This window comes from Capsella rubella, unplaced genomic scaffold (genome assembly GCF_000375325.1).
Source record: "Capsella rubella cultivar Monte Gargano unplaced genomic scaffold, Caprub1_0 scaffold_7, whole genome shotgun sequence".
NCBI classification, from domain to species: domain Eukaryota; kingdom Viridiplantae; phylum Streptophyta; class Magnoliopsida; order Brassicales; family Brassicaceae; genus Capsella; species Capsella rubella.
In genome coordinates, this window is record NW_006238917.1 from 9,990,901 (window position 1) to 10,017,017 (window position 26,117).

At 37.8% G+C, this 26,117-nt stretch overlaps 5 protein-coding genes across 8 annotated transcripts; 3 read left to right on the top strand and 2 right to left on the bottom strand.

Moving 5' to 3' along the window:
* The first annotated feature begins 1,444 nt into the window (after window positions 1-1,444).
* LOC111829331 lies at window positions 1,445-4,018 on the top strand. Its single transcript, XM_023778109.1, has one exon. It carries the CDS (start codon window positions 1,445-1,447, stop codon window positions 4,016-4,018), a length of 2,574 nt encoding a protein of 857 aa, XP_023633877.1.
* Window positions 4,019-10,465: 6,447 nt separating this feature from the next.
* LOC17878315 (pyruvate, phosphate dikinase 1, chloroplastic) lies at window positions 10,466-16,999 on the top strand. Of its 2 annotated transcripts, XM_006282477.2 has the most exons (18): window positions 10,466-10,735; window positions 12,622-12,678; window positions 12,775-13,008; window positions 13,254-13,391; window positions 13,481-13,643; window positions 13,734-13,969; window positions 14,055-14,183; window positions 14,273-14,452; window positions 14,582-14,884; window positions 14,975-15,136; window positions 15,219-15,308; window positions 15,393-15,706; window positions 15,795-15,924; window positions 15,997-16,125; window positions 16,215-16,352; window positions 16,432-16,509; window positions 16,582-16,673; window positions 16,765-16,999. In XM_006282477.2, the coding sequence occupies exons 1-18, from the start codon at window positions 10,481-10,483 to the stop codon at window positions 16,805-16,807; spliced, it is 2,871 nt and encodes a 956-aa protein (XP_006282539.1). In that variant the 5' UTR covers window positions 10,466-10,480; the 3' UTR covers window positions 16,808-16,999. The 2 variants fall into 2 exon arrangements, with proteins under 2 accessions (XP_006282539.1, XP_023635616.1); XM_023779848.1 differs by having other exon boundaries at window positions 15,219-15,706.
* A 213-nt stretch (window positions 17,000-17,212) lies between these two features.
* On the bottom strand, window positions 17,213-18,843 carry LOC17877640 (putative TrmH family tRNA/rRNA methyltransferase). The gene is made up of 4 exons (XM_006282752.2): window positions 18,547-18,843; window positions 18,339-18,443; window positions 17,714-17,840; window positions 17,213-17,555 (listed from the first exon to the last, which is right to left on the bottom strand). Exons 1-4 carry the CDS (start codon window positions 18,754-18,756, stop codon window positions 17,329-17,331), a joined length of 669 nt encoding a protein of 222 aa, XP_006282814.1. The 5' UTR covers window positions 18,757-18,843; the 3' UTR covers window positions 17,213-17,328.
* A 57-nt stretch (window positions 18,844-18,900) lies between these two features.
* Window positions 18,901-20,993, bottom strand: LOC17878928 (psbP domain-containing protein 1, chloroplastic). Of its 3 annotated transcripts, none has more exons than XM_006285807.2 (4): window positions 20,784-20,993; window positions 20,448-20,555; window positions 19,834-20,265; window positions 18,901-19,279 (listed from the first exon to the last, which is right to left on the bottom strand). In XM_006285807.2, the coding sequence occupies exons 1-4, from the start codon at window positions 20,928-20,930 to the stop codon at window positions 19,064-19,066; spliced, it is 903 nt and encodes a 300-aa protein (XP_006285869.1). In that variant the 5' UTR covers window positions 20,931-20,993; the 3' UTR covers window positions 18,901-19,063. The 3 variants fall into 3 exon arrangements, with proteins under 3 accessions (XP_006285869.1, XP_023635617.1, XP_023635618.1); XM_023779849.1 differs by having other exon boundaries at window positions 18,941-19,279; window positions 20,448-20,541; window positions 20,784-20,869; XM_023779850.1 differs by lacking the exon at window positions 20,784-20,993 and having other exon boundaries at window positions 18,941-19,279; window positions 19,834-20,255; window positions 20,448-20,539.
* Window positions 20,994-23,363: 2,370 nt separating this feature from the next.
* On the top strand, window positions 23,364-24,975 carry LOC17879555 (UDP-glycosyltransferase 84A4). The gene has a single exon (XM_006285951.2). The coding sequence runs from the start codon at window positions 23,433-23,435 to the stop codon at window positions 24,828-24,830; it is 1,398 nt and encodes a 465-aa protein (XP_006286013.1). The 5' UTR covers window positions 23,364-23,432; the 3' UTR covers window positions 24,831-24,975.
* The last annotated feature ends 1,142 nt before the right edge of the window (window positions 24,976-26,117 follow it).

Below are 26,117 nucleotides of genomic sequence, written 5' to 3' on the forward strand. Positions count from 1 at the left end.
GTGGAGCCTTTGATTTTGGACTTTGGACCATGTGGAAGTAATAACTGTTAACTTGACGTAGGTAGGTTTCATATATTTAGCAATTGCTAAAATAATTTCTATCAGGTTCAGTTTTTACCCGCAGGATCCGTTCTCTTTGTTTCACATAAGATAAAAATGTTATCGAGCCTTACACTTGTTATGGCCCAGTGAAAGCTAAAATTCGAATGCCCATCATCAAAATATAGCTATGCATTCGGCAATATAACAACCGGTTCTGTAAATTATGGTTTTGAGGCCAAGGCAGGCACGTCGTGTATCTAGGTTTAAATATCTATCCATCAACGAAAAAGAGCATAAGTAAAAGAGATTGGTACACGTTAATTATCAAGATTTTTGTATTATTTCATGTGACAGGCAGTTTAGGGACACAATGACATCATCTTAGATGGGAAATCTGATCATAAAACTTCATAACACTATGAGCATGATCTAGATCAAACTAATACTTTTGAGATACGCATGCAAAACTTTCTTTGAGTTCATTTTTTGTCGTTTTCTCAACTCCATCACCTTGGTTGGTAAGGTAAACATTTAATCTCTGTTGTACTTTAAACATATATACTTATGTAATAGACCACATTTAGTTTCGAAAGATGTTGGATCATTAGATTAATTCATGCTAGCTAAGATTATGGTAGTATATAATCTTCCAGCTTGCTTTCCACGTTGTCTATGGCTCGTTTTATCTACGTACATGATTGGTATACATGAATATGTGAGAAAGAAACAAACATCCAAAGTAAAATAATGAAAATGGTTTCTTTAACTTGATTTTCTTATAACCATAAAATATTATTAAACATATGTATTACATTTAAAAATATAAAAAACAATGAAGACATAAAGAAATACATAAAAACAAAAAATAAATAAAATTGAAAACAAAAGTTTAAACTAAATTATTAATCAAACTCTTACAATGATATATTAAATGAGTTTTCACCCATGCAAGAACTTTAAAAAAAACAAAGAGAATAATGAAGATATGAGATATGGTAGAGAAGGATGTGAGAATGGCTATTTATATGATAAGAAGTGATGTAAGTTACATTTTTGAAATAATTAAATTAGAGGAGTTATAATTATAATTTATAGTGTGTTTAATTGGAATTCAATAAAGAAAACCAATAGTCTTCGATAATGCACTCGAGGAGGTCCAAGACGTGATTACTGATGATTTGAATGAGATGCTTCTGGCACCAGTTACGGAAAAGGAGGTTCAGGAGGCTCTCTTCATGATGCACCCGGATAAAGCACCGGGTCCCGACGGTATGACGCGTGGGGTGTAGTTAAACAAGACTTGGTACATTTGGTAGATTCTTTTTTTCAAGAGGGTTGTTTTGATAAGAGGCTGAACCGGACGAATATTTGTTTAATCCCAAAAGTAGAGAGACCACGGCAAATGACGGAGCTACGACCGATTAGCTTATGTAATGTGGGTTACAAGGTTATTTCTAAGGTGTTATGTCAAAGATTAAAGCTAGTCCTCCCTCGACTTATCTCGGAAACTCAAACTGCTTTTGTTGCTGGCCGTTTGATCTCGGATAATATTTTGGTAGCCCAAGAGATGTTTCACGGGCTCCGGACTAATCCCTCTTGCAAGGGTAAGTTTATGGCTATAAAGACGGATATGAGTAAGGCGTATGATCGGGTCGAGTGGGAGTTTGTTCTCCGTCTGCTTCGGAAAATGGGATTTGCGGAAAAATGGATTTCATGGATAAAGTTTTGTATCTCCTCGGTAGAGTATAGGGTGCTGATTAATGGACAACCTCAGGGTCATATTATTCCAGGCAGAGGATTACGACAAGGTGATCCCTTATCTCCGTACCTCTTTATTCTGTGCACTGAAGTACTTATTGCAAATATTAGGAAGGCCAAACTCATTACAGGGATTAAGGTGGCAAATAAATGCCCTCAGGTGTCTCATCTATTGTTTGCCGACGACAGTTTGTTTTTCTGTAGGGCCGTATCAGATCAATGCACGGTTATTCTTGGTATTCTCAGGCAATATGAGGAAGTTTCGGGACAACAGATAAACTTTGCAAAATCCTCAGTACAATTCGGGCACTCGGTGGATTCTAATACTAGAGCGGAGATTCAAGGAATCCTTGGGATCACGAATATTGGTGGAATGGGCTCGTATCTGGGGTTACCGGAAAGTCTGGGGGAAGCAAAAACGAAGGTTTTCTCTTTTGTTAGAGATAGATTGGATAGACATATTAATAATTGGTCAGCGAAGTTTTTATCCAAGGGAGGGAAGGAGGTGATGATAAAATTGGTGGCTTCTGCTTTACCGACTTATGTGATGTCTTGTTTTCGACTTCCAAAAACAATTACATCAAAGTTGACTAGTGCAGTGGCTAAATATTGGTGGAGCTCGAATGGTCAAACAGGGGGTATGCATTGGAAGGCATGGGATAAGTTATGCTCCAGTAAGCAGGTAGGCGGTCTAGGGTTCCGAGATGTTAATGATTTTAATTCGGCACTTTTGGCTAAACAGCTGTGGCGGTTGATAGAGGTTCCGGATTCACTTTTTGCTAAGGTTTTCAAAGGAAGATATTATAGGAATTCAACCCCTATGGATATCAACAAATCTTACTCTCCGTCGTACGGATGGAGAAGTATTTGCTCAGCGCGTTCTCTGGTGGCTAAAGGGCTAATCAAAAGAGTCGGTTCAGGTGATTCTATTTCTGTTTGGACGGATCCCTGGGTGCCATCTCAATTCCCGAGACCTGCTGTAAGTAAGGGGCTGTTATTGGACCCTTCTCTTCAAATTAGACATCTTATCGATCGTCAGTCAAACTCCTGGAAGCTGGAAAGGTTACAGGAATTTTTTTCCTCCGAGGATGTTACAATCATAGGAGCTATACCACTGGGGATTACAATGTGTGGTGACTCCTTTGGTTGGCATTTCACGAAGACTGGAAAATATACGGTGAAGTCAGGTTATCATACGGCTAGGCTACCAGATCCAAGGGCTACGGTATCCCAGGTCTGTGGACCGGATATTATTCCCCTTCTTAATAAGGTTTGGAAAGTAAGATGCCCGCCAAAAATACAACATTTTATGTGGCAATTACTGACTGGATGTATTTCGGTCTCGGCTAATTTAAGCAAGAGAGGTATAAGTTGTGATAGTAGTTGTGCTCGGTGTGGGAGTATTGAAGAGACGGTAAATCATGTCATTTTTGAATGTCCCCCCGCGCGTCAGACGTGGGCTCTGGCAAATGTTCATGTGGGTCCCTTTTTCTTTCCCACTGCCTCGGTATTTGCCAATATGGATTATATCTTAAAAATAGCACTAGAAGGAGATCCAGAGGGTTTTTGCCCCTGGTTGATGTGGTACATTTGGAAGGCGAGGAATGCGAAAGCTTTTGAAAATAGAGACGAGAATCCCATGGAGATTCTACAGATAGCTATGGAGGAGGCTAAGGTGTGGCATGAAGCTCAGGTAGATGATTCGGGTGTTAATATGGGCCTTATTGACCAGGAGAGAGGACGGCAGGGCGGGCCAAGCAATTTGCCTTCAGTGACAGAAGGTTATCGATGTTTTGTTGATGGGTCTTGGAAGCAATCTGACAAGTTTACAGGTTTGGGGTGGTTTTGTCAGAACGTTAAAGATTCAACGACAACAATGGGTGCCTCCAATCTTCGCCGTAGTCTTTCTCCGTTGCACGCGGAAGTTGAAGCTCTAGTGTGGGCGATGCGATGCATGATTGGGCATAATCACAGAGATGTTACGTTTCTAACTGACTGTTCTGATCTGGTGAAGATGGTGTCTTCTCCGTCCGAGTGGCCGGCGTTCTCTGCATATCTCGCGGATATTGGTGTTGATAGGGAAGAATTTTCTACTTTCTCTCTATGTCATATCTCTCGCAATGTTAATGTAAAAGCGGATTATTTGGCACGAAATGTTCGTACCTTACCGCATATTGTTAAGTTTGTAAACGATTGTCCGGTAAATTGGCTCTCTTGAGCTAATCTTTATTTTTGATGACAAAAAAAAAAAAAAAAAAAAAAAGTCTTTGGAAATTTATATAATTTTCAGTTTTATTTTAGTAGTAAAGTGTGAATTTAAAGTATGAATTAATGTATATGATAAAATGTGTTTTTTGGTTAAAAATAAATATTATTTTTAAAAAATAAATACAAAATGGAACAATAAAGAGAGTGGAACCTTACTTTTATATATATGATTTTAAATAATTTTCCACCAATAAGGCTTATAAAATTTGTTGTATGATATATGATTAAATCCTTTCATTTTCTTTGCCATTTGATTATAACTTATAGTGTAATTAAATTTTGTATTAAATGATTGTCATAAACATTTATTTATTTATTTATTTATTTTGTTGAAAGATATATGATTAAGTCTTTTTTTTTTTTTTTTTTTTTTGTCATCATAAAAGAAATTAGCTCAGATGAGCCAATGTGGGGGACAGTTGTTTACAAACTTAACAAGAGACGGCATAATGCGAACATTTCGCGCCAAAGAATCCGCCTTCACATTCAAGTTACGAGAAATAAGGGAGAGAGAAAAAGATGAAAATTCTTCCCTATCGGCGATAATATCCTCCAAATAAATAGAAAAAGCTGGCCAGTCGTTTGGAGAAGACACCATCTTAACCAAATCTGAACAGTCCGTGAGGAATGAAACATCCCTGTGGTTGTGTCCTATCATACAACGCATCGCCCATACAAGAGCCTCTACTTTAGCATGAAGGGGGGATAGGCTACGTCGGAGATTGGAGGCACCCATTGTCGTGGAGGAGTCTGTGACGTGTTGACAATACCAGCCCAACCCTGCAAACTCATCTGTAGTCTTCCAGGAACCGTCAATAAAACATCTATAGCCTATATTCCGAGACGGGGGAGGAACAACCCGGTTTTGTTGTCCTATTTCAGAATCCGTCGGTGACCGAGGAAATCCTTCGTCGACTAATTGGGCTTCCAACCAATCTGATGCTTCATCCCTGGCTAACTTAACCATTACCAAAGGACTCTCATCACGATTTTCAAAAACTTTTGCATTCCTTGCCTTCCAAATATACCAAAGAAGCCAAGGACTAAATCCGTAAATCTCCTCCTTGGAAGATAATGCCAGAAGATAATCCAAATTTGCAAACACAGATGTCGTTGGGAAGCATATGGAACCCACCGGAATATTGGCCAGGGCCCACATCTGCCTTGCAGGTGGGCATTCAAAAATGGCATGGTTCACCGTTTCCTCTGCATCTCCACATCTAGCACATTTTGTTTCGCAGCGAATACCTCTTTTATTTAAATTTGCCGTGACCGACATGCAACCCGTTAAACATTGCCACATAAAGTGTTGGATTTTTGGTGGACACCGCGTCTTCCATAGTCGTTTGAGAAGAGGAGTTATATCTGGACCCATGGGCGGTATATACTTATCTTGCAACTCCCTCCTCCGGGCTAAGAAATATCCTGACTTAACCGTATATTTGCCTGTCTTAGTAAAATGCCAGCCAAGAGAATCCCTTGAAGGTAAAATTCCAAGCGGCAAGGCGCCTACTAAGGACGCATCCTCCTCCGTAAAGACCTCGCGGAGTTTATCTATGCGCCACGAACTAGTTTGCCTGTCAATCAATTGAACAATTTGAAGAGAAGGATCCTTAAGGGACCCCTTAGGAAGGGCTGGTCTCGGGAATTGAGCTGGGACCCAGGGATCAGCCCACACAGAAATTGACTCACCTGTTCCAACTCGTTTAATAAGTCCTTTGCTTACCAGAGATCTAGCCGAAATAATACTTCTCCAGCCGTAGGAAGGAGAGTAAGACTTAATTGGTTCCATAGGATTGGAATTCCTGAAATATCGCCCTTTAAACACCTTTGCGAACAGGGAATCCGGGACCTCCATCAAACGCCATAACTGTTTTGCTAAAAGAGCCGTATTAAAATCATTTACATCCCGAAATCCTAGGCCACCCTCCTCCTTGGACACACATAGCTTGTCCCAAGCCTTCCAATGCATTCCCCCTGTTTGACCATTTGCACTCCAGTAGAATTTTGCCACCGCACTAGTCAATTTTGAGGTAACACCCCTCGGTAACCGAAAACATGACATCACATAGGTTGGAAGAGCTGCTGCAACGGATTTGATCATTACCTCCTTTCCGCCCTTTGAGAGGAATTTGGCAGACCAGTTATTAATATGTTTATCCAAGCGATCCCGAACAAAGGAGAAAACTTTAGTTTTTGCCCCCCCCCAAGCTTTCCGGTAATCCTAAATAAGAACCCATTCCACCTATAGTTGAAATCCCAAGAGTTCCTTGTATAGCTAACCTATCAGTGGTCTCTACCGTATGTCCAAACTGAATAGAGGATTTTGTAAAATTAATCTGCTGCCCCGAGACCTTTTCGTACTGTTTAAGAATCTCCAGAATAACCGCACATTGTTCCACATTTGCCCTACAGAAAAACAGACTATCATCCGCAAAGAGTAGGTGAGAGACTGGTGGGCACTTATTTGCGACCTTCATCCCGGATATTAACTTCTGTCGCTCCGCTTTCCGTATATTGGAAATTAAAACTTCCGTGCAAAGAATAAATAAATAGGGAGATAAAGGATCTCCTTGTCTTAAACCCCTTCCTGGTAAAATAGACCCCATTGGTTGACCATTTAGCAGCACCCTATATTCGACTGAAGACATACAAAACATAATCCACGAGGTCCATCTTTCAGAAAACCCTAGTTTACGAAGCAAATTTATAACAAACCTCCACTCCACCCTATCGTAAGCCTTGCTCATATCCGTTTTGATAGCCATAAATTTTCCTTTACACGAGGGGTTGGTCCTGAGTCCATGAAACATTTCCTGAGCAATCAAGATATTATCTGAAATTAGACGCCCTGCCACAAAAGCAGTTTGTGTTTCCGATATAAGCCGGGGTAAGACCGTTTTGAGTCTGTGGCATAGCACTTTCGAAATCACCTTATACCCCACATTACAGAGACTTATAGGTCGTAACTCCGTCATCCGTTGTGGTCTCTCCACCTTTGGGATCAGACAAATATTTGTCTGGTTCAACCGTTTGTCAAAAAAACCATCATGAAAGAATGAGTTAACCATATCAATCAGATCTCCTTTAATGATATTCCATGATTTTTGGAAAAATAAAGCCGTCATTCCATCTGGGCCGGGTGTTTTATCTGGGTGAATCGAGAAAACTGCCATATACACCTCCTTCTCCGTGGCCGGAGCCGTTAGTGCCGCATTTACATCATCCGTGATTATTGCTTGGATCTCGTTTAAGGCCTCCTCGAAATCCTGAGGGTTATTTGAGATAAATAACTCCTCAAAGTAGCTCGTTGCTATGGAAATGATGTCTTTGTCCTCCGTTTTCCATACGTTATCCCTATCGAATAAACCAGTAATGCGATTCCGAGCACGTCTACCTTTTGTTTGGGCATGGAAGTATTGCGTATTCTTATCTCCAACTTTCATCCATGTATTCCGACTTTTTTGTTGCCAATATATCTCTTCATCTTTATAAGCCTCGCGTAATCTCATAGAAAGATCGTAAATATCTTCCGGTGAACTAGCGTCGTCCGCCTGTGCTGCCGCTAATTTCGATTTTAAGTCCTCGATGATGTCCCGCCCAAAAGGAACCTGCTCCCTCCGCCATTGGGAAATTTCTCGTCGGCAATTCAAAAGTTTATCGACGAAAGCATGAGGTCCCCGACCCGAGACCCCGTACCAGCCACTAGTAATAGCATCCGAGAGTCCCTCTTTGCCTATCCCCCGCTTGTCAAACATAAAACAGCCCTTCCGTTTAATCCGTTTCTCTGCCACCAAAGCAAGTAGTGGTTTATGATCCGAACCAATCATCGGTAAATATTCGATGATAGTATCCGAAAATAAATTATGCCAATCGGCGTTTCCCAAAGCCCGATCCAGCCGACATCGGATGGGTTTCCTATCCCGCCAACCCCGCCAAGATAACCAATCCCCAAGATGGGGGAATTCCAAAAACCCGCAAGTTCTAAGCATAGAATTAAAATCTAGGAAAGAGGAAGCAGGACGAAGCTTACCACCGCATTTTTCATGATTACCCGTGAGTTCATTAAAATCACCAATTATAAACCAAGGGGTACTTCGATTCAATCCCAACCGAGATAATCTCTCCCACACTAAGTCCCTCTTCTTTGGTACCGGATCTCCATAAATAAACGTTAGGTGAATAGTTTTGCCTTTAAATACCATAACCACATCGATCATTCTATTAGACTTATATAAAATTGTAACATTTTGAATATATGATTAAGTCCTTTCATTTTCTTTGCCATTTGATTGTAACTTATAGTGTAATTAAATTTTGTATTAAATGATTGTCATAAACATTTATTTATTTATTTATTTTTAAAAATTAAAGCCTTAAATATTTTTCCACCAATAAGGAGAGAGTGGAACCTTACTTTTATATATATGATTTTACTAACTAAAGAAAGAAAGACTAAGAAATTTTACTTACTAAAAATAAAAAAAAAAAAAAAAAAAAAAGAAAAGTTAAGATCAAACATATTAAGTTGTTAGAAATTTTCTTCAAACAAAAAAAAAGAAAAAAAAAAAGAAGTTAGATCAAACATATTAAGTTGTTATGAAACTTTCTCTAATGTGAAGCTTTCTCCTGAGTAATCTTCAGTTGCAAGAAAATAAGTTCGGAGTTAGAGAAATTGACACATATGTAATTATATATGAGATTAACAAATTTTAAATAATATTTTTCATATTAATATAAAAATGAGGGGATCATGTTGCTTTTAAAAAAAAAAAGTTTGCTATTAGTGAGAAAATTTGAACATTTCTGTTTTGGGTAATTTAAAAGTTTGTAGTCTTTTTGCCATTTATTATAGACTAGTATATAAAATTGCATGCTGACTAAAAAAAAAAGTATATAAAATTGCATATTTGTTTCTCAATTATATATTTGTATTTGGTTCTTTCGTTTCAATCATGACATATGCCAAAAAGAAATGTGTTTTAATAGTTTGGGCGAGATCCAATCAATTACTATGAAAATACAAAACCAAAAATAATGAGAAGGGACACTTACTGTGTATATTTTTTTTCTTAAAACGATAGAAATATATATTTATTAGTATGATCAAATACTAGCTATCTCACATAATTTCATCCATAAAATTCATGAATGTACTCACTCACTTCATTTTTTATGAATAAAGAAATATATGATCAAAGTGAAAGCTATTTGTTTTTTCTAACAATCTCACTTATATTTCCATAACACATTTATCATCAAGTTTACAAACAATGGACTAAATTTTTTTTTTTTTTGGGTTAAATGTTAAATTTGGATTAGAAATTTACAATCCATTTGAAAATGAGCAAATAGACTAATGATTCTCACCTTTGTTGCATTCTCACTAGATCAGTTCAAACCCGATTAAAAGAGACACGAATAATTTGTATTGACGGAAAAAAAAAAAAAAGTTTAGAACCCATTTTTGTTACCTCTCGGGATCCCATCAAAGTATTCGTTCATATATCTTCCACGTGACCGTCACAATTTATGAGTCTTTGGAGTGATTTCTGAACCATAAAAAGATTACGAGAAAGTTCGATGAAACAAACACATAGCCACATACTCCCACAGCATTTGGGTCCATTAGTTAAACTCGAACATATAGGACACTTCCAGAATATTCTTCGGAATTTCTAAACCCTCTTTTTCTAGTTCGAATCCTGAAGATGCTCTCAAGTTATATCATTCATGCTTTGAATCATCGATTTAAATTTAAACACCCTAGGTTTAGGATTTGGGGTTTAAAGTATAGTGTATAATATATATAAAGATATAAATGTATATGTATAATTAATTATATATGGCCACACCCATCTCCTGGAACAGTGGAACCTGGCTAGTCGCATTCACACCGACCACCACCACAAATAGTTTTAGGTTTGTACTACTCCATCAATCTCAATTATTTTCTTTAATATCTTAACTTGTGGTAACCAAACCAAGTAATATCATCTAACCAATAAGATCTATAGAGTTTAACTTAAGAAAAAAAACAACTATATATGACCTCATAAAGTTTTTTCAAGCTGATTCTTACTATTCAAAAACTTAGAAATTAATTTTCAATAGTAGCCACTTATATGGTCGTTGATATAAAAATAATGAAGACCAACCGTGGAATGGACACATTGGCTAATCATAACCACATCTATGCTTCGTCCACTCACGTCACTCGTCAAAACCAAAATCTACAAAACCCCAAAATACTGAAAAAAAAAAGATCACATAAAGTCTTACGTAACTAATAAGAACCAACAAAATCAAAATCAAAATAAATTAGTCTCACTTCTTTATTTCATTTCATACATCTTTTACCACTCTTCAAATTAGGAAGTAATATACAAATATTTATTTTTAGTACAAGAAAATGACAAGTATGATCGTGAAGACAACGCCGGAGCTCTTCAAAGGTAATGGAGTGTACCGTACGGATCATCTTGGCGATAACCGTTCGGTTAATCGATCTAACCGGCTAGGCGATGGCGGACCAAGCTGTTTCCCTAAAACCGGTACTATCCACTGCCAACGGTTAACCATAACAAAGACCGGTTTACATCGTGGGACAAAGGCTCGAGCCATCCTTAGCCCTGTGACGGACCCTGCCGCTTCCATAACTCATAAGGTAAGTTTTTTTTACTTCGATCATTTCTGGTGGATTCATGTGGGAATGTTTTCATAGGCTTCCAGTAATTTTTACGCACTTGTTATATTATTAAGTTTCGTTTATGTTACGACGTGAGGTTCTTTGTGAGAAATGATCACCGATGATAGGGTGGAAGAACCATCTAGCAGCTAACATTATTGTCCTTCTAAATTGCTATTAGTTTCTTGGTTATTAGTTTCTTGGTTATTCGTCTCGGTTAGAACACAAAACCGGTTCTGATATTATGACATTAGTTTTTTGTCTTGTGAGAGGGCTGTTGATGTTGATCTGTTATTACGACTCTTGTTTAAACATCTAACGGTTCAAACTGATGATTAACACATATGAGATTATTTAGATATACACATATGCGTCTAACTTAATTGGAGATCATTTCTCGATATAAAATATGTCTCACTATAGAATTTACGATTTAAAATAATCACTTACTATTTTCGATACGATTTGTTTTTAATTAAAAAACCTATTCAACTTTTTTATATATTCTGTCACAATATAGTTCTTGGTGAGTTATTATATTTTTAAAAAGATTTTATCATAGATTTTGATATTTTATACCTTTTACAATTTTATACTACACTTGTTTTACTAATTTTTGTTTGTTTCATCTTTACCACGATCATTGGTCAACATCAAAATCCCGTAAATATATACAACTAAATTAATTGTTCAAAATGTTTGATAACACTTAACACTATAACCATCAAAATGTTCTATAGATTCATGCAATCACAACTATACTCACTATATTGGACAAAAAAATTAGTATAAACATTAAATATTGGATATATAGATTCGAATCTCCATACCCTCTATTTCGAAGCTCCTCCATACTCACAATTTTCTGATTAAAATTATTTCGGAAACATGAACTGTTTTAAATTCAAGAACCTTTACCAAACTTTTCCATGAAAAAAAAAGGTAACGTATCCACTAGGTTCATAAGCCGATGGCTGCTAATTGCTGTTAAAGCCTCTTTATTGAATCCCCAACACAGCTTTGATGCTTTAGTCAGATTCTTGTGCCACTTGGTAGATCCGTCAATGCCACGTTTTGCAATTCTACAAAAGAGAATACGTACATGAATCTACCCAAAACGACAAATATTTGGCTTTAAAAGAAAAATTAATGAAAAAAAATCTGATACGACCGAGAGAAAATTTTACCATGAAAAGATATTTGTTATAGTTTTGGTTTTTAAGTAAAAAATGTTTTGTTAAAAATGGATATATAATATCCGGAAAAAAGAAGAATGGTGTGGTAGTCGTAGATAGCAAGTGTGTGAGTGTGATGAGATCAGATATGGTTGACACATGTATGACGAGTCACCATACGAAACTTCCTTAATTATTAATCTGGGTCAATTATATTACAATTTTAGCATTTCGAGGTTGCAATTTTGGAATGATATCTTTACATGATAATAATGAAGTTTTTTGGTGACGTATCATACAAAAAACACAAGTTGCTTTTATAAATCTCTATTAAAAAATGAAATGCTTTAGAATGTATATACTTTTAAAATAATTAGAGATAACCAAACCTTATTATTTTGGATGATTATGATAAAAAATTATTTATTTTTTATTTTTTATTTTTTATTTTAACTTATAAACATTAAATTTAGCTCTTATATAATGGAAATGACAAATTTAGGTTGGATAGATTTGATAAATTTTATCTTTTGCTTTTAACAGCATCGATGTTATCTATCTCATCTCATCCAATATTTTTGTGCTTTAGTATAAATATAGATACGTTTATGTCTTCTTCTTGAACTTGCACAAACATTTCTACAATCTAAATTAAACTCCAAATCCTAACAAAACAAAAACATGGTGCAGCGAGTGTTCACTTTCGGCAAAGGAAGAAGCGAGGGCAACAAGGGCATGAAGTCCTTGGTATGTTTACAAAAAGCATCATCATGATCATATAATTAGTGTTTCTTTATTTTTTTTTAAGTATGGATCATAATTTTTGTGTACGTGGGTTTGAAGTTGGGAGGGAAAGGAGCAAATCTTGCGGAGATGGCGAGCATAGGCTTGTCGGTGCCGCCGGGGCTAACCATTTCTACAGAGGCTTGTCAGCAGTATCAGATCGCCGGCAAGAAGCTTCCACAAGGTTTATGGGATGAGATTCTTGAAGGTCTTAGCTTCATTGAACGTGACATTGGAGCTTCTCTCGCCGATCCTAACAAGCCTCTCCTTCTCTCTGTTCGCTCCGGCGCCGCCGTAAGTATCCATCTTTGTATTTTTTCTTTCTTGATTATTTTTATTCAAGAATCGGTTTTATGTTAAATCTTTTGAAGATGGCCAAGATTTTTTAACGTAGGCTTTAACTTGTTAAATCTTGTCTTTTTGAGTTAAAAAATAAAATATCTTTGTTAAAATTATTTTTACATAGATTTTTTAAGAAAACAAAAAATGTATGTTTAGCTGTTTACAAATATTGACTTGTCTTTGATCGATGTTTGTAGATCTCAATGCCTGGTATGATGGATACTGTACTAAACCTTGGATTAAACGACCAAGTCGTTGTAGGCTTGGCCGCAAAAAGCGGAGAGCGTTTCGCTTACGATTCTTTCAGGCGTTTTCTTGATATGTTTGGTGATGTTGTAAGTCCTCTGCTTTTGTTTTTATACAATTTGTACATAACTTGTCTGACACGAAAACTAACCTAACTGCCTTTTTGATCACATTAAAGGTGATGGGGATTCCACATGCCAAGTTTGAAGAGAAGCTAGAGAGAATGAAAGAGAGTAAAGGAGTTAAAAACGACACTGAATTAAGCGCGGCTGACCTCAAAGAATTGGTTGAGCAGTACAAGAGTGTTTACGTACAGGTCAAGGGTCAAGAGTTTCCTTCAGGTTTGATTTCCATTTACATGTCTCTGTCTTAGGTCAGGTTAGTAGCATTCTAGTTTTTAGTTAGATAAGTTTTTGATGGGATAATTGCAGATCCTAAAAAGCAATTGGAGCTAGCGATTGAAGCGGTTTTCGATTCTTGGGATAGTCCGAGAGCGAATAAGTACAGAAGCATTAACCAGATTACCGGATTGAAAGGGACCGCGGTTAACATTCAGTGTATGGTGTTTGGAAACATGGGAGACACTTCAGGGACTGGTGTTCTCTTTACTAGGAACCCTAGCACCGGAGAAAATAAGCTCTACGGCGAGTTTCTAGTCAATGCTCAGGTTTGGCATAGGATTTAGTCTACTGAGTAATAGTAATATTAATTGGCTTATGAACCTTACATTTGATTTTCTTTACATTGGACAGGGAGAGGATGTGGTTGCAGGGATAAGAACACCTGAAGATTTAGACACAATGAAGAGAGTAATGCCTCAAGCTTACGCTGAACTTGTAGAGAACTGCAACATCTTAGAGAGGCATTACAAAGACATGATGGTTGGCAGACAAAAACAATTCTTCTTATAATAGTACTCAAATAAAAAATTGTGTAGTCTTTTAAGCAACGTCTCAAATGTGTATTGCAGGATATCGAATTCACGGTACAAGAGGAGAGATTGTGGATGCTGCAATGTAGAGCCGGTAAGCGAACTGGTAAAGGAGCGGTGAAGATAGCAGTTGATATGGTAAGCGAAGGGCTTGTAGATAAATCTTCTGCAATCAAAATGGTGGAGCCTCAACATCTTGATCAACTACTTCACCCTCAGGTAGTTATAGACTCAAACGTTTTAATTACTTTGCACACAAGGTTTTTTATTAGGTCACACACTTAAGGGTTTAGGGGTTAAAACAGAGATGAAATGAAAGTTTCGTTTTTTTTTTTTTTGATGGATTAGTTTCATGATCCGGCGGGGTACCGTGAGAAAGTGGTGGCGAAAGGCTTACCGGCGTCACCAGGAGCTGCGGTTGGACAGGTTGTGTTCACGGCGGAGGAAGCCGAAGCTTGGCATTCTCAGGGCAAAACAGTGATTCTGGTTCGAACAGAGACAAGCCCTGACGATGTGGGAGGGATGCATGCAGCAGAAGGTATATTGACGGCGAGAGGTGGAATGACGTCACACGCGGCGGTTGTGGCTCGTGGTTGGGGCAAATGCTGCATTGCTGGTTGCTCCGAGCTTCGTGTCGACGAGAACAATAAGGTTTGTTCTGTTTTGATCCTAGAAACTTGTCATCTAAGTTAGTGGACGATTGTTTCTGAAGTTAGGGTTTGAAAATTGGTGAAATTTCAGGTTCTATTGATTGGAGATTTGACGATAAACGAAGGTGAATGGATTTCGATGAATGGATCAACCGGTGAGGTTATATTGGGGAAACAAGCACTGGCTCCTCCGGCGTTGAGTCCAGATCTAGAGACCTTCATGTCTTGGGCTGATTCAATCAGACGTCTCAAGGTGTTTATGAGTTTCTAAGTTTTCTTTACTTTATTTAACATTGTTTAAGCTTTTTAACTCAAATGTGGTTTGATCAAATCAGGTTATGGCGAATGCGGATACCCCTGAAGACGCGACTGCAGCTAGGAAAAACGGAGCTCAAGGGATCGGGCTTTGCAGGACCGAGCATATGGTAACTCCTCTGTTCTTGATCTCATGTTTTTGTTCTGTTTTTGTAGTCCAAATGTTTCATGTTTTCTTTGGTTTGGTTGTTAAGTTCTTTGGTGCAGATAGGATTAAAGCAGTGAGAAAGATGATAATGGCGGTAACAACAGAGCAAAGGAAAGCTTCTCTAGACGTATTGCTTCCTTACCAACGTTCAGATTTCGAAGGGATCTTCCGCGCAATGGATGGTTTACCAGTAACAATCCGTTTGTTAGACCCTCCGCTTCACGAGTTTCTCCCGGAAGGCGATTTGGACAACATTGTACATGAGCTAGCTGAAGAAACAGGCGTGAAAGAAGACGAAGTCTTGTCGCGAATAGAGAAACTCTCTGAAGTGAATCCAATGCTCGGTTTCCGCGGTTGCAGGTTTCTTGCTATTTCTCTTTGAACCTTAGTTGAACTGATTTAGATTACTAAAGAACAGTCCAATGAACGGTTCATTTGTATGTTATAGGCTTGGAATATCATACCCGGAGCTAACAGAAATGCAAGCGCGTGCGATTTTTGAAGCAGCAGCGTCAATGCACGCACAAGGCGTTACTGTTATTCCTGAGATTATGGTTCCACTCGTAGGAACTCCTCAGGTATGTAAATACATATATACTCTTGCAACACACTGAAATGGATTTCTAAACAAAATATATTAAAAATGACAGGAATTGGGTCATCAAGTTGATGTAATCCGTAAAGTTGCAAAGAAAGTATTTACTGAGAAGGGTCATACCGTGAGCTACAAGGTCGGGACTATGATCGAGATCCCTCGAGCCGCACTCATTGCTGATGAGGTAAATGTACACAACATTGTTTTTAGACACTTTATAAAAATGTTCAAGCCGAATTTGCTAAAGTAGAAGAAACGTTTTCTTTTTGACAGATCGCGGAAGAAGCTGAGTTTTTCTCGTTTGGAACAAACGACTTGACACAGATGACGTTTGGATACAGTAGAGATGATGTTGGCAAGTTTCTACCGATTTACCTCGCCAAAGGGATTCTACAGAACGATCCTTTCGAGGTATACATGGATACAATGTCATTTGCTCTCTTTCCAAAGGATAAAAACTTGATAGCCATTGCTTTTATGTTTGGATCAGGTTCTTGATCAGAAGGGTGTAGGGCAATTGATCAAGATGGCAACAGAAAAAGGACGAGCGGCTAGACCTAACCTCAAGGTAAGTTTGTATGTCAATCGAAATCGAGTCTCTCAAGACAGAATTTTTTATCTGACCAGCTATAATAAACAGGTTGGGGTGTGTGGAGAACATGGAGGAGATCCATCATCTGTAGGATTCTTTGCTGCAGTAGGACTTGACTATGTCTCTTGTTCACCTTTCAGGTATATTTAAGTTACTGCTGAATCAAATTCTAATTTTTTTGTTTAAAATGCTCAAGATTGATGTAAACTTACGACTTATTTGTTGGTGCAGGGTTCCAATTGCAAGGCTTGCAGCTGCTCAAGTTGTTGCATGATGAAAACTTGGTGGCATTGTTCTGTGAATAATACATAAAAGCTTTGGCTTCTGATTCATTGTTCCATAAAAATGAACAAATCAAAGAAATTGGAGTTAACTCCTTTTTTCCTTAGTGAAAGTAGAATATAAAACTTTCATATGATTATTGAATTGCTAATAAAAGAATGAGCATTGTTGTGCATTGTTGGGATGTTAAATATGTACTGAAATTAACCATTGTTCCCAAATAAAAGTGAAGTGTTAAAGATCACAATGTAAGACAGTCACAGAGCAATGAGATATATCAACTGAACCAATCTTCAAACGCATTCATATCAAATCAACAAATCAAAATCAAGTAATCAACTTTGCGTAATTTATGCGCCTTCTCTACTTGCAAAACAAAGATTTGGTAACTAGGGAATGAACTAACGAGAGCTGACTCTGTTTGATAATATATATTGAAGGGTGTGCCTGATCTTGTCCAGGACTTAAAACCCGAAATAACAAAAACTTTGCTTCATTCATATTCAAAGTCAATTATTCGTTAAGGAACAAACCGTCCAAAAGGTCGGATGATGAATTTCCATTCTCATTTCCATTATCATCGAAAAACCCATTTTCCGCACTTTCTTTCCTCAACTTCCGCTCTTCGATGATGGATTCTTCTGTTCCGGCACAGATATTCCGTCTTCCTTGTCTCACGGGTCTATCAGCCACTATAAATTTGCTTCCGTCCCGGACACGCTCAGAAAATCCAGCCCAAACTGAAACAGAAGAATGCTATTTTTAAGAAACGAACACTATCATCATTGTCCATATGACTAAGCAGTCACACTGAGTTACTATTTTCTATAAATTTGCTATCCATCAAACTGTTTTTCTAATCTTAACAAAATGGGAACAGAAACAGAAAACATAATACCTCCAAAATGATGCAAAACAATAGAAGCTGCAACAGTCACATTCAAGGAGGCAGTGCCACAGCCATACTGAGGAATATACACAAAGAAGTCGCATATTTCATATTCCTTGGCAGATAATCCTGATCCCTACAAAATCCCCAAAAATTGGTCCTTCAGTAATAATTTGTTAAAATCTCGAAAGCTTATTACCTACCATTTAGTTAATGGCAGAGACCACAACTGCACAACCATTGAAGCCAGAATAAGCAGTTTTCGGATTAAACGTACAATAGTCGAAGGCTATAACTCTGAGCTAACTTCACTCCAATTCCTGAAGTTGTAAAATGTGTTTCAACCATTCAAGTATCTGTAGTCTACTTGTTCTCTCATTATTGTTCACAGATGAAACTGACTAAAGATCCAAATTCTAAGTTCACAGTCTCAAACAAAATTATTGATTTCCTATAAATCTACTTGATTAACTCATTGTTCAAAACTGAAACTAACCAAAAAGATCACGATCTCATAGCAAACAAAGTAACCCATAACGATGTTTCTTCAGAACTAAGAACCCTTAGCTAACTTCACAAACTTAAGTTAAACTGGAACATTCAAAGTTATGTAAAAATCAGATCTTTTGATTACCTCATTACCGAGAAGAAAAGCAGTGCTTCTTTTAAAAGGATGCTCGTTAACTGCAGCAGCTCCATCTGCAATCTCAACGCCACAAATATCGCAATCTTTCTCCTCCTAAACAACAAAAGACTCAAACTTTGAAACACCCTAATCCAGCAATGATAAGACCCATAAAGAAAGTTCCCAAATTTGAGTTGAATCTGACTAAAGTTGAGACCTTTAAGTAGGTACGAGCATCGGCAAGGGAGTGAAAATGGCGGAATCGGATGTGAGAAGCTGAACCATGGCTCCCGAAGGCGTTGAAATCACGACGGCCGACAAGGATCAGCTCCGTAACACCAAAGGCAGTGGCGCTACGAGCTAGTGTGCCGATGTTGTGACGCTTCGCTATGTTGTGAACAATCACGTAGCTCTCAAATCCCACCATCGTCGTCTCGTCTTCTTTTACTTCCCTTTTTCTCCGGTGAGGGTTTTTGTCAAAGTCGTTAAACCAAACAAAAGAGCCTTAGAGATAAACCGGCAATTATACCTCAATTTTGATTAAGCGGTTCCGGTTTATATATCGATGAACAGTTCAATTTATCCACTGGTTTATACTTGTCAGTTTACAATAATTCTCAACCATATCAAGATGTCATTTGAATCAAAATCCTTTTGTTTTGTAATCAAAAGTAACCAGCAACAAGATGTTTTGGTTTGGAAAAATGAAAATAAATGGAGAATTGTGAGCTCTTCTATATCTTCTCGACCCTGAATGAATCCATGACTCTTCTTAGATCTTTTTCTTCTTCTAGGAAAACTTTCTCAGGTGTTTGGAGTCTCAATGAATAGAGTCTGTTGTTCTCAACTCCTAGAACCGCTAGGTAGCGCCGGTTCCATTCCAAACGAGCCACTCTATCTTCCGGCATCACAGCTAGCTCGTTGTTGTTGGCGTATGACTTTATGTTTACCTGTTCAATCATTCAAACACACATTATTGTCGCTCATGAGCTATGTGGTTTATCATACAATATCTCTAAGCATAAATGCAAGTTGCAACTTCAGATGAAACAATCCGTAAACACTAGAGAATTGTTGAAGATTAAACTGTTGTTTCTTATGCAAGTCTGAAATCCTGTGATTGATCAAGACATCTTGCAACAAAATATGTTTGATCAAGAAAACTATTCTTATGATTGATTAAACCATGCTGCAACACTATGATTGATCAACAAAACAAATGTATTATGCAACTCTGAACCAACAAGAAAAATGTCATGGTCCGGTTCTGTCTAAATTCACCTAAAGCTTCACACTTGGTTTCAGCAATAGGCACAAAAACATTCTCCTTATAATTAAGCTCAAGTAGCAAATGATCTAAGCCGTCATATGATGTTGCACTCATAATTTAATATTTGAAGACAACTGAACAACAACACTACGTTACACAGTTTCAAAATATCCAAAACCTGAGATGTCATTTCACAAAATTAGGATGCAGTATGGTATTTTGACTTTAGCTTACCTCGACTTGGTAGTACGGTTTACCGTCATCTGCAACTCTAGAAGAAGTGCTCAGGATGGTGGCCTGGCGTTTGACCCCAAGTCGAGTGGACATAAACTCAGTCAAGTACTGTCGAACTACTCTCTTTCCTGCTTCTTCAGGGGATCCCAAGTCTTCAAGTGACATGTAGTTTGAGGAAGAAGGCGAAGAAAACTCAACTGCGAGATTCTCATCGAGGACAACAGGGTCTCTAAAGAATATATCAGCACCCGCTCCTCGGACTTGGATCCAATTTTGAGGGTACTTAAAAGAGTACCCATCAAATGTATCAATGTATTCTCTGAACACTGGTGTTGATGCAAACGCTGCTGGAAGATTGGCTTCTGAAACCATTAAACCAGACATGAGTAAGCCCATCATCATCATGTTCTTCCTCCTCCCAACTGCACAAGCCTTAAGAAACGGTGTCAATAATAACCATGAACCAACCCCATCATAGATTCAGCATTAGATAAAAGATTTAGCATTTATGCATTGCCACAATATTTGAAATCGTTACTAAACGAAACCCAAACTCAAAGACACAATAATGCTTAAGTAAACAAGTAAGGCTCAATCAAAGTTATGATTTTTACCTGTTTGTCATCTGTTAAGCAGTTTTTGAGAACATGGGATTCCGGATTAGCGGAATTGGCAGCAGATTGGTACATCGGACCCGAAGAGATGGGTCTGGAGAACAAAAGCTGTCATTTTCTCCAGAAATTAGAACTGAAAGAGAGTCTAAATATCACAGCATCAATTCTCAATTTCAATAAATCAACATTGGAAAAGAGTCCGATTTGTTTGACTTCTGTCAAAATTGAGGTAAACCCATTATTTCAGTTCAAGAATTTACAAATGGGCAATGACAAAATCTCATAGTTCCCTAAATCATCGATGAAGCAGAGAAAAGAGAGTATAAGTAAGCTTACATGTAAATCGTTGTTGGGTCTCGGACATGGCGATGGAAGATATGTAGACAAAGATCGAGAAGAAGACAAAGAAGTTGATTTGCAAGAATCTGTAGATGCTCCTTTGGTTATTATGTGAGAAGGGAAAGCAAATGCAGATGAAGCCATTAGAAAGGAGGAGTCTTTTGAAGCTCAAAATAAATAAAAAAAGTTGAAAACTTTGGGAATGTAAAGTGAGTAAATCAATCATCCACAGAGAAAATTGAGATTTTTGGTTGAACCACGTCAACCAAGAAATCTAACTTTGGATAGATTTTGATATTATTTAATTCTATTTACAAATTATTATATTATATAAAAAATGTCACCATTTATCAACAAATCCAACACATGTCCAAAATATGATAAACGAGATACAAGCCAAAAACATATAAATGTGCAAATCATATAATAATTTTGATATATATAGTTATATATTCTTATATAAATCTATAAAAATACACGGATACTAAGAAAAAATGATATCGTTAACGAATAATGTATTTTCCTATTTGTTTTGTTTCCAAATTTTACGAATATTCAAATTTTTTTGAATCGAATCGGAACTAACAAATATTTTGTCCAAGCCTATGATATATTTAGCTCTGCCTGATTTTGTAGAATTTCAACAAGTTTGATAATAAGTTTTAAATTGCGATAATTTTTTTTTTTTATCCTACATATTGTGGATGTGTTCTTCAAATAATGAATATGCATTTGAATCTGACACCATTTGAATTTTGAATCAACACAATTTTTGTTTAATAGCATAAAATCTGAGTTCTAGATCAGAAGAACTAGTAATGACATATCTTTCCTCTCGATCAGCATTTCTTTTTTTTTTTTTTTTTTTAAATATATGAAAACCCCTCAATGGGTTGGGCCCTTAACGGGCCGGTATCAGATTACAGAAAAACGAAACTTTGGCTACCCAAGAAGGACGTCGGAAAGCTCGCCGGAGAAGAGATCGGAGGATCGGATCTTGCTGTATAACCGGAGGCAGAGAATCAGAGCACTAGCACCGGCGGATTCAAGGAGCACGGCGTTGCGGCAAGATCGAGAGGAAGAGGAACGCCGGTGGAAGAATCCGGATCCCACCATTGAAACCAAACCGCCGACTCACCAACCTGCTACACTCCTCCCGGAATACCCAATCGTCCGACAACCGGTTCCGAGAAGTCAGAACCCATTCCTAGCAAACCGACGACCGGGAATCTATCCCCTCCAACCAAACCAGGAGCCTCGACAACCCCTGAGCCAAAACCAATCACCCGGACCGGAGGAAACCCCAACGGAGGATCCGGAAGATGATTGGCTCAAGCAAACAAACCAAAACCAAAACCCGAAGGGGCTAGTAAAGGATCCAAAGAACCTACCGTGAACCGCCGAATCAAAACAGCGAACCCACCGTTTCATCTCTGACTTCCGTCGTAGCCACAACAACTAAAGGGACGGCTGAGCCAAGGAGAGGCTCTGATACAACCGCCAGCGTCTTCAAACCAGGGTCATGCGCAGCAGAGCACTCCACCGCCCGATTGGAGCCGCCGCTACATCAGAGAAGAGACACCACACCACCGCCGTCGGAGAAAAGAGACGCCCATCACCTAAGCTCCATTTCTGACAATCGTCCACCATCGATGAGCTCTACAAGAAGAAAGAAACAAGAAGGGGAGGGAAAAGACACACAAGCACCAACGGCGCCGGTGAAGATGCTTCCCCCTCGATCTGTGCGGTTAGGGTTTTCATGAGAGAGGAGAGAGTGTTTGGCGTTTGGGCCGCTCAAAGGCTTTTTTCCAAATTCCTACTTTTCTCGATCAGCATTTCACATGCCACAGGTTTCACTATAATGACCACTAATTATTTGCTTATGGTGTTGGGTCTCGAGATCAAGACTCTCACGATCTCACACATAGTTTTGTAAAATAACAAGAACAAACCTAATTATAATCACCCCAATATACGCCTAGGATGTTAACGTTTTTCTTATTTCATTTTAGTTTCTTAGAATTTTTGGTTTTATCGATTTCATAAAAACTGAAACTATAAAAAACTTCTAGATTAAATATGTCGCTTTCCTATAACGTATCTCTTACGTCTTAAGGAAATCGGATTAAGTCTCGTATCGGATTGAATATCACATAAAAAAAATAGATCGGATTCTTGAATGGAATATTTCAAATATGCATTGGAAAGTTGATTTTTGTGGGATAGCTTAGGGAGTTAACGACAAAAAAAAAAAAAAAAAACATGTTGATTTCGGGGGTTTTTGTCAACCGTTAACATTATCTCTAGAGTTCTTAATTAGTATAGTGTATATTATTAATGATCTCGTGGTTTATATTTCTAATAACATAAGTAGGTGATGATGAATTTTTATCTTCTAGTTTTTGTATTTTTTTCTTACGCCTATTCTTTAATGCAACAAAATACTTTATGAATTTGTTTTTATAATAGAAAAAGAAGAGGAGTATTATACTATCATCGACAAAAGAATGAGAAACATGCAAGGGTATTATATGCCGCTGACAAGCCTGTTGTACCAAACCTGCCATAATTATAAGATAGGTCAGGGTGTCTAACTTGGAAATTTACAAATTAGTCTTACACAAAAAGAAAAAAAAAAAAGTGGAAATGGAGATTGGATCGTCGCTAACTCATGTGATGCTCGTGTCTTTCCCAAGCCAAGGTCACATAAACCCTCTTCTTCGTCTAGGAAAGCTCATTGCCTCCAAAGGCTTGCTCGTCACCTTTGTCACCACAGAGGAGCCATTGGGCAAGAAGATGCGTCAAGCCAACAATATTCAAGACGGTGTTCTTAAACCAGTCGGTTTAGGTTTCCTCCGGTTTGAGTTCTTTAACGTTGGATGTGTATACAAAGACGACAGTGATTTGCTCCTGAATTGGCTTGAAGTTTCCGGGAAACGAGAGATCAAGAATCTGGTCAAGAAGTATGAGAAGCAACCTGTGAGTTGTCTCATAAATAACGTTTTTATCCCATGGGTTTGTGACGTAGCCGAGGAGCTTCATATCCCTTCTGCTGTCCTATGGGTCCAGTCTTGTGCTTGCCTCGCCGCTTATTACTACTCCCACCATAAGTTAGTCAAGTTTCCGACCGAAACAGATCCGGAGATCACCATTGAAGTCCCATTCAAGCCATTAGCGTTGAAGCATGACGAGATCCCTAGCTTTCTCCACCCTTCATCTAAGTATTCCACTTTCGGTGATATCATTTTAGAACAGATCAAACGACTTCACAAGCCTTTCTCTGTTCTCGTCGACACTTTTCAAGAACTGGAAAGAGATACTATTGACCACATGTCAAAGCTATGCCCTCAAGTCACCATCAACCCCATCGGTCCACTCTTCATGATGGCCAAAACCACAAACTCTGACATTAAGGGAGATATCTCCGAGCCAGCCAGTGACTGCATAGAGTGGCTTGACTCAAGAGAATCATCCTCCGTTGTTTACATCTCATTTGGGACTGTGGCTTACTTGAAGCAAGAGCAAATCGAGGAGATTGCTCACGGCATACTAAACTCCGGGTTGTCTTGCTTATGGGTCGTACGGCCTCCTTTAGAAGGTTTATCCCAAGAACCACAAGTTTTGCCTCGAGAGCTTGAAGAGAAAGGGAAGATCGTGGAATGGTGTCCACAAGAGAAAGTCTTGGCTCATCCTGCGGTTGCTTGCTTCATAAGTCATTGCGGATGGAACTCAACCATGGAGGCTTTAACTCTAGGAGTTCCTGTAATTTGTTTTCCGCAGTGGGGGGATCAGGTGACAAATGCAGTGTACTTGATTGATGTTTTCAAGACAGGAGTGAGACTCAGCCGTGGAGAGGCTGAGAAGAGGATCGTTTTAAAGGAAGAGGTGACTGAGCGACTGCTTGAGGCCACAGTTGGAGAGAAGGCGGTGGAGCTGAGAGAAAACGCTAAGAGGTGGAAGGAGGCCGCGGAGTCTGCCGTGGCATACGGAGGATCATCTGAGAGGAACTTTCAAGAGTTTGTTGACAACTTGGTTGTTGTATGAAGACTATGTCAAACCTTACTTAATAAGGTCTCCTTTGTATTAACGTTTTTGCAGTGTTGTCTATCAGTTCATATGTTACACGTGTATAGCTTATAGCTTATGTATCTTATTATCCAATGGTGGAAGGATTATGTTGGTACCTTTCATGGAAGTTGATTATAAATCATTCAAAAATTCAAATGAACTTTTTAATCTACTTGGTGATGCACTGACTATATATTGTACTTGGGACATTGATGAACATTTGATACTTTTTAAAGTTGTAAAATACAATAAACAAAACTAAGATTTAAAAAATATAAAAATATATATTTATATAGAGATTTTGGTATGCATGGTTCAAGATATTAATTACGACGATTTTCTCTGTATTTATTTTTTTGTCAACGATTTTCTATTTTCTTGAGTTGAAAACACTTAACATTATTGAACCACCTCACGTGTATGATTTCGTGCCACTCCTTTTACTACTTTATCTACTATCTACATGCATATCATGCGTTCCGACCAAAATGATGTCGAATCTAATATGTCGAATAGACAAAAGAGGCAGTGTGAATGTGTGATTACTACGGCCCAATACAAATCACATTCAACTTTTTGATCAAGTCATATAACTAAGTCAATTTGATCTATAGACACAAAAACTAACTACAAAATTCATACCTGAAATTTTGATTATGCACAATTCTTCTATAAACAATTCTCTACCCATTTAGTAAAGAGAAGAGGTGGAGTCATCATTGTTTGAAGAAAAGATCAATCTATAGTGAAAGAGTCATATTAGAATCTTACATATTTTATACTTACGTTCAATTGATAAAATCATGTTGTCCGGATCAAAATCCGAATCTCAATTAAAAAGAAAATTAGATAAATTAGGATTAAGTCTCATATCGCATTGGAAAGTTGGTTTTTGTGGGATAGCTCTAGAGAGTTAACGACAAAAAAAAAGATTAAAAATAAAAAGTGATCTGTTCAACAAGTTTATCAGATTATAAATTATAGTCACGTACTTGTTTTTAATCCAAGCATGTTAATTTTGGGGTTTTTGTCAACATCATCTCTAGAGTTCTTAACTGATCTCGTGGGTTTATATTTTCTAATTATACCATTAAAATAATCAAAGTAGGTAAATCGTTGAAAAAATAAACCAAGTAGGTGATCTCCTCACGTATTTTATCTTCTAGTTTTCTCTTCTTTTCTTAGGTCTCTTTGTTAAAAAGTTTTATCTATTATAAAACAAATTAATCAAGTATTTTGTTACCTTTTTTCTTAAATAAAATA